The 19,957-nt window shown below is 35.0% G+C and overlaps 1 protein-coding gene and 2 pseudogenes across 1 annotated transcript; 1 reads left to right on the forward strand and 2 right to left on the reverse strand.

The window, feature by feature from the left end:
* Window positions 1–1,405: 1,405 nt before the first annotated feature.
* On the reverse strand, window positions 1,406–6,749 carry LOC143554949 (rho GTPase-activating protein REN1-like; annotated as a pseudogene).
* A 6,962-nt stretch (window positions 6,750–13,711) lies between these two features.
* On the forward strand, window positions 13,712–14,523 carry LOC143554929 (ethylene-responsive transcription factor ERF014-like). The gene has a single exon (XM_077044591.1). It carries the CDS (start codon window positions 13,858–13,860, stop codon window positions 14,494–14,496), a length of 639 nt encoding a protein of 212 aa, XP_076900706.1. The 5' UTR covers window positions 13,712–13,857; the 3' UTR covers window positions 14,497–14,523.
* A 2,415-nt stretch (window positions 14,524–16,938) lies between these two features.
* Window positions 16,939–18,475, reverse strand: LOC143554945 (aspartyl protease AED3 pseudogene; annotated as a pseudogene).
* Window positions 18,476–19,957: the final 1,482 nt, after the last annotated feature.

The following is a 19,957-nucleotide window of genomic DNA, read 5'->3' on the forward strand; positions in this document are numbered from 1 at the left end:
TATATCTGAATTGGTCATCAACAAGATGTGTTTGATTCATTAAAAGGAAACATTTGAATCAGTCTTGAAACCTCTTACCCAAACATATTTATACACACTAAATGAAGCCTAAATCGGACATACCTCTTAACGGCTAAGGCAATGGGTTTCAAATGGCCCCTCATTTCATCAATATTTATATATTTATGACGTCATTGGGGTCAATGTTCGGTCAGACATTTGACCCGGTAAGACATCTGGGTCGATGTCCGGGCCGGGTATGAAAACATTGCCCAAATTTAAGTGGTTCTCATCCTCATGTCATAAAATAATTGGTTGTAACCCAAAACTTAACTACTAATTTTCCACGATAATTTAATTGCTTAAATAACTTGTAATATTTAACTTTAAAATAAAATATAAATACACAGTATATCATAACTTTTTTTGTGAACATCACGATAAAAAAATTTTAAAGACCCTACTTATTTCATAATATGTGAGTGTTTTAATATTGGTCTGATACAAAACTATTGGTTCACAAATATTATTTTTAAAATGTATTTATTATTTTACAATTTAAAGAATCACAAATCATAATTATTTGATAAAAAAGTTGGTTTAGGTTGGGTTGTGAATGGTACTAAAAATTTAGATTGGGTTTGGTTGTGTAAGTTGATAAGAGATAAATTAGTTTTTTTTATTAAAAGTTGAGTTGAGTTGGGAATAAAGATGGTCTAAGTAGGTTTTATCATATTTAGGGTTATAACTATTATGGAAAAAAATACTCTCCTTCATAGCCTTATAAAAATCAATTTTCCTATTTGAACCCAACCCATGGGTTAAGCATCCGAAAACACAAAGATTATTAGAAGTTGTTCACCAATCGAGTAGAAATTAAGGTGAATACGTTAAACAAACTAATTTACTCCGAAAAGACGTACTTACAGGTTGTTTGTCTTAACGGGTCTGAAAACGTTTACATGGGTTAACATAATCCCTAAAACGTTAAAACACAATGTAGAGAATTAAACACCCAGACTAACGCATATATGTGTGGGTCCAAACATAATTGACAATTAAGAGGCATATTATGTGTCAATCTCAATCCTGTTCTCCAATAGGGCATAGCTCCTAAAGAAACTTTTAACTCGTGTGTGTATGTTAGTGATACTCCCCATGGGACCGATCAGATGCCCTGTTGAGTTGTATATAAACTATATTTGTGATTTAACAAAAGTTTAAAAATGTTTAAGAGTCAGCTAACGATTCACCCGTATTTTAAAAACTGTTTTATAGGAAATCAGTAAGGTTAGTAAGGTTAGACAATGCAAGAATTACGGATTAGAAGATAAGAACTAGGCTCCTGAATAACATGTTCTATAGTAATTGTCAATTATGTATGAGAACAAAATTATGTTGGAGATAAATTAGAGAAATATAAAAGGTAATACAAAATTACATCCTTTGATCGCTAAATCATCTTTAAACACTTAGAACACATATTCATTCATCTTAATTATCAAAACAGCAAAAGTAAATTATGCAAAACAAATTCAATCCTGTAACGAATAATCATCTAGTGATTGTTCTTCCTAGCTTGGACCCGACTCATCTTCTGATCTTTTTGCAACCATAAAATTTGGTTATCTTTGTTGCCTCATCTACTGTGCTTGAGTTTTATGATCTTTGTCAGTGTCCTGCAGATCATCGGCTATTTGGTTCCGTCTTTCTTTCAAAAAGTTCAGTCTGTTTGTTATTTTCGACAGTGCTGAAGTTGTATTAGCCACCTGCAAACATAATATTATTAAACTTCTTTGTTCCATACCGGTTTCCTTAAATATAAATTGGACGTACTACTTACCTCTCCCTTTGCATGGGGCCTTCTCGAGCTTGTAGATTTGCTCATACTGCGATCGTGACGTTTACTAGGATGCGAATGAAAATTATGTTCCCTGTTAGAGTGTATGTCCTGTAAAAACAAGTAAAACTTATCGTAAAACGATCATAAGTTGAAAGTTTGTATCCATTGGCGGATCCAGCTAGTAAATGGGTGGTTCCCCGGAACCACCCGAGTTTCGAAATAATAGTGTACGGATATATAGAAATACTAGAGGAACCACCTTATATATTAAGAGGGAACCACCTAAAAAAAATTCCTGGATCCGCCACTGTTTGTATCTTATTCCTATGTTACCTTGTTCCTATGTGAAGTAGTTCTAGTTGTAGACTTAAGATCCTTGTCTTTATGTTGTAATTCAGGATCATTGGTGTTTTGTTCAGACTGTAATCCAGGATCGCTGGCCTCGGATTGGTCGGTGTTGTCTGGATCTGCATTTGTCTTTAAAACATCTACAAGTTAATGAACCAATATTTAACACTAACAAACAAAATAACAAACCTTTTCATCAACTGAAGCTGGTATTGGAGCCTTCTGCAACTCTTCCTCTAATCTTGACACCTATATACATCAAAATACAATTTTAAACCATTCAATATGATGAGATTGTGTTTCATATTATACCTCTTCCAAAAGAGCCACACGGCGCATCTCTAAAGCTTGCTTCTTGCTCACTAAATCCTCTTTCAATATCGCATTTCGTCTGGCCTGCGCTGTACAAAACCATCCATCCATCACTCTTTCGAAACTAAAAAAAATATTCAAAATGATGAACAAGTTCAGTTGACCACCTCTGATTCAATTCTCTCTTTAAGTTTAGCTTTATTGGCCTCAAGCCTCACAACTTCAGCCCTTTGTAGTATAAAAAAAATCATAATTAGTGGACACATCAGCGAATAAAACTCAAATCTTGATTCATCATTCTTACTGTTGATCAGTTACAAATGCAATGCTTTCCAATGGTGATCCCTTTTTGACCTGAACGCGAAAGAAAAAACTCGTTAAATATGATCGACATTTAGTTTCCTAAGCAACATATATACACTTACGCTTGTTCGTCGACGAATCCTACCAACTTTTGAGTCGTCGTAGTAAATGGAATTTGAGCTGACAGAACCCTGCACGCATGTACAAATGAATTTTAGATTCTTAACAAAATCATCAATATTGAAAACATATAAATAACGACGAAATTTGCTGCGGTCGTCATCATCCCCACTCTCACTATAACTAGAGCTTGATCCGCGATCTGATTCTTCATAAGAGTAAGAACCCTCTGTCATATTCTCAGCATCATCATCGTCAGTGTATTCATCCTCCTCGTAATACTCGTCACTTCCGCTCTCGCTTCCATACTCATCCGAGTCAGAGTAAAGGTCACTTAACATGTCTTCTTCCTGATAATTGTATAATGTTAATAAATCTATTTAGGTTTAAAAGAGTTAAGAGTTTATTTGTTTGATAAAGCACACCCCAAATATTTTATCATATTCTTCTATAAGGATGATAACAATTGCTTGAGCATGATTAGCTGCTGCAGCTGCTTGTAGAAGTTGAACAGACCCATCACCGCCCATATCCGATTCGGTTCCAAGATCAACATCACCAGCCAAAAGGGGTCGTAGAAGTAACGGTGACATGCATGCTGCCACTGCTGAAACACTCATTCGGTTTACAACTTTGTTCTCAGCAACAGCTTCCATCATTATCAAAATCCTACACCAACCAACAAAAGCTATTATACTTTAAAAAGCCAAATTATTTAAAAAACATTACAGATTTATTTTCACCTCTGTAAAAAACGACGATTTGGTTCTGGGAATGTGTCACATATAGCTGCGCGAATAGCACTCACTCTTGTGGCCCGGTCAGATCCTAACCATCACCATAGAGTTGATCATTACTAAGAAAATAGCACTTCTATATAGATGTACTCACATCTCAAGAAAGTTTAAAATTGTTGGAATGGTATGAAAAACTTACTATATGCTTCTAGCAAAGCAGCACAACAAGACGCTGGGACCGGGGCTGATGGTAACTCGCGAAGGACATACTAAAACAGTTAACACTAGTCAGATTTACTAGTAAAAAGTTCACAAAATATTTTTCTGAAATTGGTCAGTATAATTTTTTGTACATTTGCATTAGATGCCTCATTAAATTGCAACTTTGGGCTCAAAAAGGCCTGATGTCCATTTCACAAGTTCACACCTCTGTGTCAACCAAAGCGAGGCTAATTTAGTTAACATACATACCTTAATACAGTCACCTATAACATGGCCATCTTCGTCTTCAGTAAAATCTACCTTTCCTGTAACAAATCATGAAAGTTAAACAAGCACAAGTTTCCTTAATACAAAAACAGTTGACTTACCTTGTTCATATTCGTGAATGCGCCGTTCAACATCATCAACATCAGCAGCCTGCCTCAATATTCCTTCTACATTCACTCCTAAAACATTCATTTTGCATCATAAAAATATCGATTTAGACCTAATGCAATGCAGATATCAGAAGCACAAAGTTTTACATGTGAAGTTGACAATCTTACCATAGTCTTCCACATAACAAAGGGCTTTCTCTAAGAAAGATGGAGTCCCATCGATATCCTCCAAAGCAAGTAAAATTGGTCTACCAAGAACAGTTGACTTTTTGGGTGTTTGGTCTTTTGCTGTTGAATATATGCATACATGCATGTTAATATTACTTTTCTCTTCTAGTAAACACTGTTAAAGATAAATACACATATATGCATAGTGCGTGTGTACATTGTTCCGGTGAAGCATCAGTGGTATCAGGCTTGTCACTTTTTGATGCCCCGTTTCCTACGCTTGGTGCATCTGACAAAGCTGCCTCTAGTGCATCCTTCCACTCAAACAAATCCTCTGAAGTTTCAGCCTAAAGTTATAGATGCATAACAGGTATCAATCATTCAAAAAATCGAGCGAAACTATCTTATATGAAAATGTAAATAACAGATTACTACATATATATTTATCGATAAACACCGGCATTTGCAAAAGTACCTTAAGAGTAAAAGCTCTTCCGTCACCCCCATCAGGGAATAACACTGTCAACAGTTTCTTATCGGCTTTCACTACAACACTGAGACATATAGAAGGCCATAAGATATCGGGAAAGTCGCCCTTTTTAAGCACACAACCTCAAATATCATTTCATTCGTTGTACTTGTAAACATGATAAAAAAGAAAAAAGAAAAAAAAGAGCGACTAAATATGACTTGTTTTAATCCCATTTTGGCACGTTACAACTAATTACTAAACAGAATGGGAAGCATCTGGTATTCAAAAATGCTAATCATGAAAATAGACTAAATAGAAGCAGGCCAACCTGCCTGAACTGTTAAGATCTATGCCACCAAGAGTTAGATTCACCTCACCGCCCTTTTGAGCCTCTGCATTCTGTATATTAACACACCAATGATGTAATTAACTAATTTTCAATTGAACATATTATTAAGTATACTAAATACACAATCAATATCTAGTTATTATTAGTTTGTGGCCCGCAAGCCCAAGATAGATTTCTCTAGAGTTTCTGGTTTATTTATACTTTTTTGAAACGACCCGTTTTGCCAAGCTTGGGCGCTTGGCTATGTTGTTGAGGACATCAAAATGAAAAATAAAATATTTCCATATTCCATATAACTTACTGGATCACTTCTGAAGAAGACCAATGAGGTCTCTGTTAAAATAAAACCACCTCTTCTTCCAAGATGTCCACCCAATACCTGTATTAAACGTGTATAACCGACTTGAGACGCAACCAAACAAAACATATAAACAGCAGAATGATCAAACTGTAGTAAACTGAGACTACTAGAGCCCATGAACTAATATTGTTGTATAACCGAAGAATGACAGAAAACACACCTTTCAATGACAAAAACAACCACCCGCTCTTATAAACCTGCAATCCATCAATTACAGACAACTGAGATTTTTTTAATTTACAATCATTCCTTTACAATCTACCATATAGAACAAGTTTATCCACAGAGATAATCCAAATGCTTTTCTTTTGGTTCAGCTTTTAAATAACAAATATGAATATTAATCAAACAAAATAAGCCATTATCTACAAAATATGATTGCACAGGTTTGATGCATACGTGGGTGTTAACAAACCGTTTCAACCAAAGCAAGCCGTCTGGTTTGAGATATATATGGTTCTCTTTTTGGTAGTCGTAAAATTTAACCGTCCTACGGTTTAAAAACTTGAAACCAACTGTGTAAACCGAACTTTCATTCAAATTTCTTCCCTTTACTAATTATTTATCATTACAGAAATATGCAACTTTTTATCATTTTAATAACAATTTATATTACTAAAAGAATCGGTTCACACCATCAAACCGACCAAGGGCCGGCCAATATAATCAAATTCCGTATAAACAAACAGTTAACCAACCTAAATTCCAAATCCTTAAAAAAGTCAAATTCTTATGAGAAAGCAATACATACCCTGTTGCCATTATGAGAATGTTGTGGCGACGCAGAAGAATGTGGCATAACATCACTACCAGCATCTCCCTAAATATATACATGACACAAATAAAAAATTAAAATAACATGGTACATGAATATAAAAAGCTACGTACATGACTATATGTATATATATAATATGAAATAAACCTGAAAAGAAGCATCAACGTTTGTTTTGGAGTCTGCAGGGGGGTTGTGATTATTTTTCATATCAGAATGGTGTTGGTGTTGTTTGTTGTTCTTGGATTCAACTCTATTCATCATCTTGGATTCAGAGTTTATGTTCTTCATATCTCCTGCTTTTGAATCAACGTTGTGGGTCTTGGGATTAGGCATTGTGCGGGTGACATGAAATAATAATAATAATAATAATAATAATAATAATAATAATAATAATAATAATAATAATAATAATAATAATAATATGAGAAACAATATTATTGAAGATCAAAACATATATGGAAGAAAATGTGGAATGATGGAAGAAAATGATGGAATGTGAAAAAACGGAAACTCAATGGTGAGGGACCTCGTAAATAGTAATCCTCGGTTCCCACTTTTCAGGGTTCATTCTTTCTTTCCCATGTTGATGATTCCTAGAGAAAGCCCGTCACATTAAGGCCCACTACGATAAAACTCGGTTGGATTATAATATTCAAACTTGAGACCTTATGATTTGTTCAGCTAAAATCTTTACTTTCCTCCCGATATCCAATTGAGCTAGCTCATTGGCATACACATTACAGGTTTACAACCTTTTTTTATGTCTTTGATTTTCTTGCATGAATAAAGCTTACTATGGGGAAAAAAGAAAAAAAATAATTATGAAACACAAAATTTAACTCTTTTACAACTTGATTGGATTTACGACTCATTTATAATCCATTAATTCGATTTAACCTATCAACGTATTTGACTCATTCAATTATCCGTCTCCCAGGGGACATCCAAGTAGTTATATATATTGCGTGTTCTCCTATCAGATGATTGTGGGTTCAAATTTTGTGTTGGGTAGGTGCGAAGATTTTAGGAGCGGCGTAGGTGTAAAGTATAGAGGGTGTGTGCTCAGTGGTAAAATAACCAAAAAAAAAAAGAAAAAGAAACATGAGTGTGAATTTTTCAAGCTATTTAAAGTGGGCTTAATACTTGATTTAATAACCAAAAATTCAGCCCAACACCACCACATGCAAAAAAAATAGCTCAACACCACAAGATAATGTATCCCATGGGGCTTGTGTTCTTGGACTTACTTCAAATGAGCAGACTTGATAAAATTCAATTAAGTATCGTGTATCTTCTTTTTTGTTAAACAGGTCATTGGTCAATTAATTCCTTGTCGTGGATCATATATGTTTCGCCACGCTCATGAGATCTTCAAGCAAACACACATTTTCATTGTTGTGGGAGTCAACATGAAAAATCATATTTGAAGCTACCATAGAAGCTTTGACAAGTAGTAATTCATGTGCCGTGTCGGCTATGATTGGAAATTGTGATTCCTTCCTTTAAATCGAGCCAAAATATCAAAATATGCAAGTCATCGAGACCCATGGCCGAGAAAATGCCCGTTTCACTATACCTCACAAGCTCTCTAGTTGGAATGGCTCCTTTTTATTAATAATAATGAGACTTTAGCTTTATATCTAAGGCATATATTAGACAAAATGACAAAACACGTCATTTATGTTTGAACGTTTTTTCAATGGTAGTCCTTTAGCAAACTTAATGTCAGAGAACATACTTGATGTTTCAAATCCCTATCACGTTACGTCCTTTGACACTAACTCCGTTAACTTTTCTCGTTAAATCTGATAATATGTATTAAGGATAAGGCTAATTTTGTAAATTCACATATATATTTAATAATTGAATAAAACAAATATCATATTTACAATAAATACTCTCTCTCTCTCTCTCCTCTCTCTCACATCTTCACACATCCGATCATCATCCTCATTAATCTGTTTACACCCACCATCATCTCCATCTCTATCCATCATCATCTTTGTCTACACCCACCATCTACAACCATACACCACTCCGAAACACCACAGTCACCGCCTTAGTGAGTTTTTGAAATCCTCAATATTGCTTAGATCTGGTGGCGCCGTGGTCAACAACCGCCGCCACCAACGCCGCCGACAACCACCACTGTTCGTCGCCACATGTTATCTCTTTTCACCGGAGTCAACACGACTGCCCACAATGACCACCAACTCTACAATACCCGATTAAAATAAGCCGGAGCTTACCACTCCACCTTCAACTTCCGATTAAAACCTTATAAATTATTATCAAATTCGCTTCAAAATTATACTCCATACGATAGGGCTTTTCTTCATAATGCAAAGCTGAGTAGATTTATGTTTTACTTACATTAAATTGGTGTCCGATTGATACTAGAGGAGCTTCAATCGGACTTCGTTAAACTATTTTTTCCGGTGGGTTCAGCGGCCCAACGTTGGTGGTGGTAGTTTGGTGATCGTAGTGGTAGTTGCGGTTTCGGTGATTGTTAGGTTGTTTAATGGTGGTGATGGGTGGTGGTGATGAATTGCAGAAAAGTAAGGGAGTGAGAGAGAGAAAAGAGAATAAATAAATATCTTAAGTCGGAGAAGTTTGGGTATGGGGATAAGAGGTGGGTGATGTTAACGGCGACGGTAGTGGCGGCGTGAGATTGTGAGAGTGATGGGGTGTGAATGATTTGTTGAAAGCATATACATAGTGGTGGTGGCCGGAGTTGACGGTAGTGGTCGGAGTTGATGGGATGGTGGTGGCCGGAGTGATGGGTGGTGGTTGGTGTTTGGTTATGGTGTAGACGGTGGGTTATGATTATTTGGGGAAGATGATGGTTAAAAAGAAAAAAACTTTTATTTATTTAAAGACCAAGACTTTTAGTCAATTACACAAGTAACCCCTGAGGGTGTAAAAAGACTAAATTGCCCTCACATGAGGTGCACATGACTTGATTTAACGAGAAAAACTAACCCTCGTTAGTGAAAATGACGAACCGTGCAACGTTTTTTTAACATAAATGATGTTTTCTGCTATTAAGTTTGCTAAAGGACGTCTATTGAAAAATCATGCAAACATAAAGGACCTGTTTTGTCATTTTGTCCATATATTATAAGGAAACTTATCCACCAAGTTTGGCTTGATTTAAGTCTTTTTGATTATTGTTCCAAAACGTGTTGTTCTGGACACGCAAACCAGCTCTCGTCAGACCGTCCCAGGCCCATCACATGAGAGGTAAATCAGCTTCACTCAGCGGCAAGGCGATTGGCGCTTAGGATCGGTTTCGAACCCACGACCTCTAGGTTATTGTTCCAAGTCTTACGCCCCCTTAACCACTTGAGCTACGCGGCGGAGACAGTCTTTTTTGATTATGATCTCCTCCAAACCACCCCTTTCAGATCAAACCGAAACACCTTTATAGTTTTCGCATTATTCATTCGAGTCTTTCAAGCAGGTATTGCACCAAATTTACATTAATCTCACGTCATAGCGCATGATCACGATACATAACCCTTATAGCATGTCCAACGATGAGATTCTTATCTAGTATTAAAGCATTTGGGAGACACCATATTGTAAACTTTGTTCCAACGACACACATCACATGTTTCATAGATTCTTCAAAACACATCTACATCTAGAATTATCAGGTAGGTGTAATAAAGTATGATAACTTTGTATATAAACAAAACTTTACCATACCCATTATGTGATGGATGTATTCCACATATTAAATCCATAAGATCTATTTCAAATAATTTTCACATAATTTTGAAGGTAGTTGAGGAAGAATGGGCATAGCAAAGTGAAGGTTCCAGGAAAGTAATATGTGTACAATCAAGTACTACATTGCATGAGCAGACAGCATAATTTTTCAAGATGAGGTTTTTGATGTTGACTTCTTTAGGGTACATACTTGCATCTAGATGTTATATTAACTACCGACCCCACCAAATAATTCTCTTTGAAAAATCTCATAAATTATATAAATTTCTCTGTCTTGGTTAGGCGGTATCTCGTGATCACTTCCAACTTTCTCAGTGCACATTTTAACAAGTTGGTTATATTATTCGAATATTGAAAAAATTACTAATTTATGGAGTATATGTTAAGGAGATTTGCAAAGAAAATATGTAATACAATAATTGCTTAACGTACATTAAATACAAGAATAATGTTTCATAAAATCGATCCATGAAATCAAATCACAAGTTCGTGTAATCGTCAATACATATCCAATTAATAATTGGTTCACCGATAAACAGTTTTGGATCGTTAATCGATTATTTTTTTACTTTTCTTCACGAAAACCTTTTTTGAGGGTTTTAGATTTTTGACTGAGCGTTTTAGGTTTTGGCTGAGCGTTTAGTATTTTTGCCTTTGAGCGTTTTTATTTTTACCTTTGAACGTTTCTCATACCTATCGTATGTTAAGCAATTATTGTTCAGTAACCTCACCCTGCAATATATAATGTTATGCGTACATCACTGTCTTACTTATATCCATTTAACTTTTTTTAAATAAAACTATGATCATCCAAATACTTTTTTTCAAAATATATATAGCAATATGAATTGATATTTGTGTATAAAAGCTAAATATGAAAGCTTAGGGCCACATGGGAAAAAGTTCACTTTGTCTCTTGAAAAGGAGTAGTACAAAACTGTATTTTTAGGGTGGATATTCTCATTTCCAAAGTTACAAAAGTAGAAAATAAATATTGTAAGTTTATCACATAGACACATAGTTATTTTTTTGTTAAAATGTGTGGTGTTTTATCTTTTACGTGATAATCTTTTGTTATATATGTTTTATAAGATTAAATAAATATACAGGAATAACAAAAAAGAAAAGAGTCTAATATATCTATGTTACCTGATTTGGTCTGCAACCTTATGAATATTTTCAAGGAAAATTCCTAAAATGATTCAAAACAAGAGAGAGAAAAAAATCTTAATTATGTCAAGATTCCCAAAATGGTTCAATAAATATGTACTGAGGCGACAAGTTGGGAAAATAAACGACGAGATTTTTTAACCAAACAAAAGGTGACATGTGTAAATGTTCTGACACACCAGACGAGATTTTTAAAAATCTCGTCTGTTCCGACCATATTTTTAACTTAATAAACTTTTTAAAAAACCGTCTCTCCAGACGGTATTTTTAAAAATCTCGTCTGGTGTGTCAAAACCTTTACACATGTCACCTTTTGATTGGTTAAAAAATCTCGTCGTATATTTTCCCAACTTGTCGCCTCAGTACATGTTTATTGAATCATTTTGGGAATCTTGACATAATTAGAGTCTTTTTTTTCATCTCTCTCTTGTTTTGAATCATTTTGGGAATTTTCTCATACTTTTATGCTTGAAAAAGAGGGTTAAAATGAAAATGAAAATGAAAACCAAAATGAATATAATATAAATTAGAACGCGGTTTTAAAGACAGCAGAGCAACAGCTGGTTTGTTTATTTGTTTAGTTTTAAAAGCACACAGACCGGGGCAGGGGTTTACGTACTGTTCCATTGCGGCGTATTTTGCTTCTTCCTTTTACTTTCCTTTCCGTACCTTTCTATAATTATTTAATACGAGGTCATTAACCATGCAGAATCATTGTACTGGCTTCAATCACGTCATATAATATTATATCTATTACTTTCACCAAAGGGTACTAAGGCTGAGGGGTGTGGGGCGCTAACCTGGGCGCGAGAGCCCCTCCGCTCGCGCCTCGGGGCGCTAACCCAACACCACCGGGGCGCGAGCGGGGCGCGAGCGCGGAAATCCAGGCAGGCGTGAGCCTGGTCGCGGGAGAAGAGAGAGAAATAGCCGTTGGGAATATTGAAATAGCCCTCCACACCAGGGCCAGGGGCTCCAGCGGGGGCTCCAACACACCCCTTATCCAGTTTCTCTCTTTGCCACACGTCATAATATTATTCAATTTCATATTTATGATTGTTTGTGTGTACGTCTTCATTCTAATAAACAATGTATGTGTATCACTGAGTTTCATTCACATATTAATAAACTTAGGGTTGTTTGTTAGTTTTCTAATGATTAAGATGCTACCTCTAAATCGTTTAGAAGTAGAGTGCGTACGTGGTTACACCTCTTAATAACTTATGTAACATCTTAATAGTTAAGTTTCTGAGACAAGTTAAATGATTCAAATGATACATTTTAATCAGTTTGACATTTTATTGATTAAGCACTAGATTGCGAATAAGCCCCTTAGATTTGTATTCGTATTCGTATTTAGAGTAGTGTATGTACGATTTCATCTCAACGATGCATATATAAAGGAACTCGTACACCTCAATTAACACACTCACGGGCTCCTTTCTCTTCTTTTTCCTTTAACTTGTCTAATTACATCTCTAGGCAATCTTTTTCTGTTTCTTTTGTTCTCTACTCTATGATTATTGAGTAGTTTCCTATTACTTGTGTAGATGATAAAAAATCTTACGAGAGACGACTAATTTTGATCAATGTACATTTTGATTGTGTTTTGCATGTGCTTGTTTTAGCAACACGTTAGATTTAATTGATCAGCAGTATTACTTGTAATGATTCTAATGAACTGGGAACGATATATAACTATAGTACTGTAGTTATTTGAAAATGATTAAGAATAAGCTCTACATTATATGTAATCTATTCTTCGTGTGTAATGGTATTGATCTCTCATTCCACACAAATCATTAATCATTTGTTGAGTTCATTACTAGGCAAACCCAAATCCCAGGACCAACATAAACCCTTGTATATTTCATTGTGTAATGCCATAAAGTGTTAATTTATGCAAAGGGAGTGTTAGCCACTACTTTACGCACTAGTCAACTCATACAGTCATACCACACATAGTTTTATGTAACCAATCAAGTATATGTACAACTAGGAGTACTAGCCACTGTATTTTTAGAAATCACTCGTCAATCCAGAAAATACTCGTAGACATGATTGATTACATAAAACTAAGTGTTGTCTTATGTTCCAATGGAATGTTTTTAATAGTTAAGGCCTGAGATATAATGATCTCTGAATCAAAACATGACTGGGAGGTTCCCTGTCGATGGTGTTTTTAGATGAGTCATTCCTGAAATGTCAAATCAGTATAAACGATTGACATCTCGTTTCACAAAACTTACTCAAATGTCGAAGGTCTGTTTCAAACGTAGATAAAAAAAAATAAACATACCAAATAAGTGTTATCTACAAGCTAGCAAAACTCAGAGAGAAGTCAAAACGGATTTGATGCAATAATGTGAACTCCAAGTCTCTATTTTAATAATATAAGGTTTACAAATTAAAATAACAAGAAAAACACCTGTCACCCATATATTTCACTCCACATGAAGACTATATATACAGTAACAACTTGGTTTCACTTCATCTTCATATCATCACTTCTTGACAGACAACAAATTCAATTTCTATTCAGTCATCTTCTTCTATCTAGAGAAAGAAATGGTGAAGAAACAACAAAAGACTATTAATGAAACCGAAACATCATCATTCTTAAATAATATTAGCAAGAAGAAATACAAAGGAGTGAGAATGAGGAGTTGGGGTTCATGGGTGTCAGAGATCCGAGCACCCAATCAAAAAACACGAATATGGTTAGGCTCTTATTCCACTGCAGAAGCAGCAGCTAGAGCTTATGATGCTGCCTTACTTTGCCTCAAGGGTCCAACTGCAAAACTCAACTTTTCTCATCACGACTACCACTACGACCACGACTGCTCAATGTCTCCCAAATCCATTCAAAAGATAGCCGCAGCAGCAGCCGCCAAGACTCCAACACCACCATCGCCTTCGCCATCATATTCTTCATCATCTTTATCCACTACACCATCACTTACCAATCTATTTGAAGATGATGAAACATTCTTCTCAGAAAATATTGATCCTTTTGATGGCACCTTAATGTCAATGGTTGCACCATGGTCCAACTTGGATTCACCAACATACAATAATAATATTAATGGGATGGTTGATACATCATTTTTTGAGTTTGATCATTCTGCTTCTTCAGTTAACCAAGATGTTTATGAAGAAGAAGAAGAAGAAGGTGGAGATATCTATCTATGGAGCTTTTGCAGATAGATAATTTTTTTATTTATGATTCTTTTATTGATCGATCTTCAAATTGAAGAAACATTTACTGACATTATTACTATTTTTTTTAGTTTTTAAACAAATATTAGTATTTATTTTTATATATGTAAAGGGGTGTGGGAATAATTATTTTTTGATGATCCCATGTGACTCTCTTGAAAATATGTTGGTGTGTCTTATATGTAGTGTTCTTTGTCTATGATTTGAATGAGAAGAAAAATACATTATTTTATTAGTTGGATATTTTCCTTTCTTCTAGAATGGTTTTATGGTATATATATAGGTAAGATTTTTTACAAAATTAGGTTAAGCCTGTTACAAACGTATGAACCAATATTGAAGACACATGATAGTAGGCGAATTTTAATCTAGGGGTTGTATGGTCATTTTTATGATATAGTTTTTTTTTACCTTTTTAAATATAAAAGTCATTTGAATTTTTTTTAAAAACTATACCATAGAAAAGAGCATCTTTTGCTCTTTAAAACTTGTTTAAGTGAAAAACATTGCCGAATAATGTTGTTATACGATTTAAATATTGTTGTTACATTAGCCCGTGTTTAGAATAAATTTTTATTATGAAAAATAAGATGTACTCTCTTTTACATTTTTTACATTGTGCTGGAATGAGTCATGTGTTTATTGGTTTTCTAACACTTAATTGGATAATATTGCTTTATCAATATTCTAAATTTTATTTGATAGTTATTTTGATTTGCATATAAGTATTTGTTGTTATTATGATTGCATATAACTTTTGGTTGTAATAAAAGCATTCTCAACCTATCTATCATCTTAATCTCTATAATTATATTAAAAAAACGTTGCATTTCTCTTTTTCTTAATTAAATAATATTTTTTGTACATGGATTGTTACAGTTTTCACTCTCCTCTATTAACAACAAATTCAAAAAATATTAAAAAAATAAAAAGGGTAAACTTTGTTTCCCCAAATTTACAAAGAATCGCTATATTTCAAAATCAAATAATTGAAAACTGTGCCTAGAACATCCTAAGATGAGTATCGCCTTGCCTTTACCTGTATTTGGTTTTAATTTTAATAAAATTGAGTTTGATCACTTTGATGAGCTTTCATGGCGAAATGTCGCATGCTGCCTTAAGCTCCTAATGGACCTAATGAAGTTATGGCCAGAAATAAAACTTATAGAAAAGGCCTAAGCCCAAAAATTGTTAGGCTCCCTGTAACCCACTTCAATCAAATAAAAACTAACTTCCGTATGACCAAATAATTTTAAAAGATTTCGACTTTTGTTGGGTAATTTATGTTCTTAATTCAAATTCCAAGTTAGAAATAAACAGAACCATATAATTTTAGAGAAATTTAAACTGAGAAAGGTAAGCCTACATGAATCATCAATTGTCACATGGGCCTTGAGCTAACAGGTATGATAAACTAGTATTGAAACTTGTGTCTTGTGGCACGCTAATAATATTGAAGTTTATATCGAAACATTGATAAAATAAGCGTGGTAAAAATTCATGAAACCATTAAAAACATTAACATTGAAATAAACACGTTGGAGCAACAGTTAGTTATGATGTTGTAAAAAGTTATTTAATTTAATGATTCACCATTATTAACCCTTGTTCCGGTTAACCAGTGTAAAAAATAGATTAACATAAAAAAAGGTCCATATTTAACCGGTATAAGAAAGTTTATATAAGTTTCAAAAAAAAAAAAGTTTATATAAGTAACAGTTTGTATACAATCGGTGTAAAATATAGAAACAAGATCAAATACATTTTATTCTTAACATGAAAACAGTGAGAATCAATTTGTTGTTATTAGTAGGTTTATTTTTATAGGTGTTTGCTGTTATTTTATGTTCGTATTTGCTAATTTTCGATTATGAGACGTTAAAAGTATTTGCTTATTTATATTTTTTTGTTATTATTAGGTTTTTTCTTTTGCTGTTATAAGTATATGCTGGTATTTGTTGTTATTATTTTGTTCTTAATTTTTGGCTCTTTTGTTGTAATTTTTAGGTTTTTTTTCTAATAATTGTTTATGTAGATTGCTTTTGTAGTTGGTATTGTTTCTTACGTTCTCATATTTTTTTAAATTGGTATTGGTTCCTATGTTTTCATGTTAATATTAAAATGTACATGAACCTTCCCCGTAAAATATATAAGGTGTTGGAAACCCAAATGTCCATCAATTATAGTTAACCGTCGATATACTCTACACACATTTATAATTTCTATCGATTTTTACATCAAAGATTTATTTAATTAAAATTTTGGTAACTCAAGATTTACTATTATGCTAATCGATAGCCTAACATGAATTAACTCACACCGGTTCATTTGGTCTAACACAAATTTGGTCAGTAGAAGGAAATATCTCTATGTTACATAATTACTCTACCTGTAAAATACGTACGAAAATATCAGTTAGGTAGTAGCGTATGAGAAAGACGAATGCATAATGCCAAATAGATATGAAAACTTGCCTACAGCAATAGGAATTAACAACAAAGACGAGTTAAATGGATCTAGTTACAAATTTCACGAGCAATTCCAACACGAGAGTTGGGGATATCAAACAAAATCCTCAAATTTTGTTGTTGCAAATTAGCAATGACATTTAACCCGGAGTTCACATTATTCGGAGTTGACGCCATCGCCAAGCAAGCAAGTGTCCCCGCGCTACTATGTATCAATGTATTCTCCATAGGTAGAACAATGTCCAATCCCGTAAAATGGAATGTCATCCTTGGGGCTACATCTTCATGAGTCACTGAGAAACACGTGTCAAATGCGCCTAATGACGAAAATGGTCCTTGTGTTTGGTTCCTATACGCCTCCTTGATTATGTTGTAGGCATCAGGCACGAATCGGGTTATAACCGTTCCTGAATCGATAATGGTTCCTGCACCGGTGTTTAGGTTGAACTCTAGTAGCTCTGGAGGTATGGGTACCTTGACTTTACCCACACTTATACCAGTGTGGTTCACATAATACAAATAAGGTCTATGTGGGTTTTTTAGAAGTGGTGTGTATTTTATAGTTTTCGGTTGGCCATTTGGGCCGAGCCTAAGTGACCCTGAAAAGTAGTAGGATCTAAAACTAGGGAGGCAATATGAAAACACACCAAAGTAAAGCGAACCCGATTGTGAAAGTAGTGACATCGGTCCTCGTCCCAATCCCAACAAGCCTTGAGGAGAGATAGAATGTCCTGAGATATTGCTAATGCATCCAAAAACATAGCTAGGAATTATGTCATTAGCCAATTGAAGAGAGTCGCGGGATAAAGTGGCCGAAAATGAGGAATCGCCACCATAAGATTGGTTAAACAAGCAATTACTAATTGTGGATCCAGATGTTGGACATGAAAGCCCACGGGCCTGGACGCACTCAGAAGTGGTGCAATCCAATGGCCCGTAAGTGGTTGATGTGTTTTGGGAGAACATGGTAGACGAACAACCAGTACACCCACTGCATGGTACCCATGTAGTGTCTGCACTCGTGTCCAAAACCATGAACATGAGTTGACCTGGGGTGCCAATTTTCACACGGGCCACATAATTACCGATGTTTATGATTTGGCCCGGCCCTATTGGCACCGAAGATGTGGGCTTTGTGGCAACAAGGCTTGACAAGTATGTTAGCCTTTGAGGGTCTTTGGATGCCATATTGAGAACCGTGGTGGTCCATGAAGAAGTTGATTTAGGCGACTCGAACGGTGAACATTTTCCATAAATGTGGATGATGGAAAGATCTGATTTTGGTTTCAAATATGGACATGGATCAAAAGCTCTTGAAGTGGAAAGAAAAACAATGAAGAAGTAAGCAAAAATAGTGGTGTCCATGACTTTGGGTGGATTTGTACCTCATAACATTCTTTCTTCTCTATATATAAGAAACCATTAGACATGTGAATTGACAATAATACCCCCTATCTTCTTTGTTTCTTGGCTCGACGTTAAGTGACACTTTGGAAGGATAAAATTAAGTCATTGAGGACAAAATTGCCATAATGATTAAGCTTCATTATGTCTTATATCCTATAGAAAGGTTAAAAACATTTTGGCGTTTGTGGTCCATATCATTGTGTCATAAATGGATTCGCGTAGCTTGTGACTGATTTTTATCTCATTCATAAATTGCATTTATGTGTAAGGTTATATTTCATATGCATGTAACATAGAAAATGTCAAGTGATAATATTTTTAATTTTCAATCATATGCATGTCAACTTAAAACCACGGGATCGGTCGGTCACGGGTACCAATAGGCCCGGCCCACTCAATAACCACCAAACAAACATTTCAAATAAAGTTTTACAAACATTCCAAACATATAATACATAGAATCTTATACTATATAGGCGCAATGTATAGGAAAGTAAGGTGGTGTTTGTTTTCTAAAAAAAAAAACTTTGTGGGAGCTCTTCTGTCTGCGCCACGCAGACATGAGCTTTTGTAGAGTGCTTGTTTTCTCGCATGCGTTTCAGTAAAACATATATTTGCAGGCTCTTCTTGATGTAGATATAGCCTAACCTCTTTTTATATCTTCTAACATCATAAACCATCGTTCTCCTTCACAGACTCTCAACCCTAGCCATCATCCCTCGCTCCTCCACCGGTTGTCGTCCCTCCACCCCTCGCTGAGCATTTAAACCAACGTATGGAATGAATGATTAAAAAAATGTTATTGTGGTTTAATGAATGTTATTTCAGTGTTGTATAACTATTGTTTAAATTTAAATGTTGAAACACTCTTTTAATTTACAAAATCGGTTTATTTAATTTTAATTTATTTTAGCAGCTTGCAGAAGTTAAAAAGGCAAACAATCTTCTTATTACAGATTGTACACAATTGGTCCACCTCTTTTTATACATAGGTCTACAAATGTAGCCCGCAAACTACATATATTTTAGACATAATTACAAAATTTGTCCTTTAAAAAAAACTAAATTACGGTTCGTGTCCTTTTTTTAGTTTCTTTGCGGGCGGTGTACTTTAAACTTTTTTTTTCTACACGTTATGTCCTTTACGCTAACTGGGTTATAAAAACTCAGTTAAATACCCTCACGTGAGTCGCATGTGAGGGCATTTTTGTCTTTTCGTCTACACCTGCAAAAAGTTTATATAACACTCTCTTTCTTCCAGAACTCATCCACCACCACCAAACCCACCACCAACACCCACCATCAAGACCCACCTTCAACCTCCAGCAACCACCACCAAACTCTCTTCTTTCTCTCTCTATGCCACCACCATCACCACACCATCACCATACCACAACCACTCCGCCCACCATACCCTTCTCCGCCGAAGCCACCATCACCACACCTTCACCCAGCCTGAGCCACCATGGTTCTCCGTCGTCTCTTCCGATTCCGGCCACCTTCTTTTTAATTCCGGCCAACTTAAAAAACTTACACCTTGTCGGAATCAAAAAGTCTTCAACCTCTAAATAATA

Source organism: Bidens hawaiensis, unplaced genomic scaffold, assembly GCF_021521415.1.
Source record: "Bidens hawaiensis isolate Kalapana, Puna unplaced genomic scaffold, B.hawaiensis_p1.1 tig00017886_1, whole genome shotgun sequence".
NCBI classification, from domain to species: Eukaryota; Viridiplantae; Streptophyta; class Magnoliopsida; order Asterales; family Asteraceae; genus Bidens; species Bidens hawaiensis.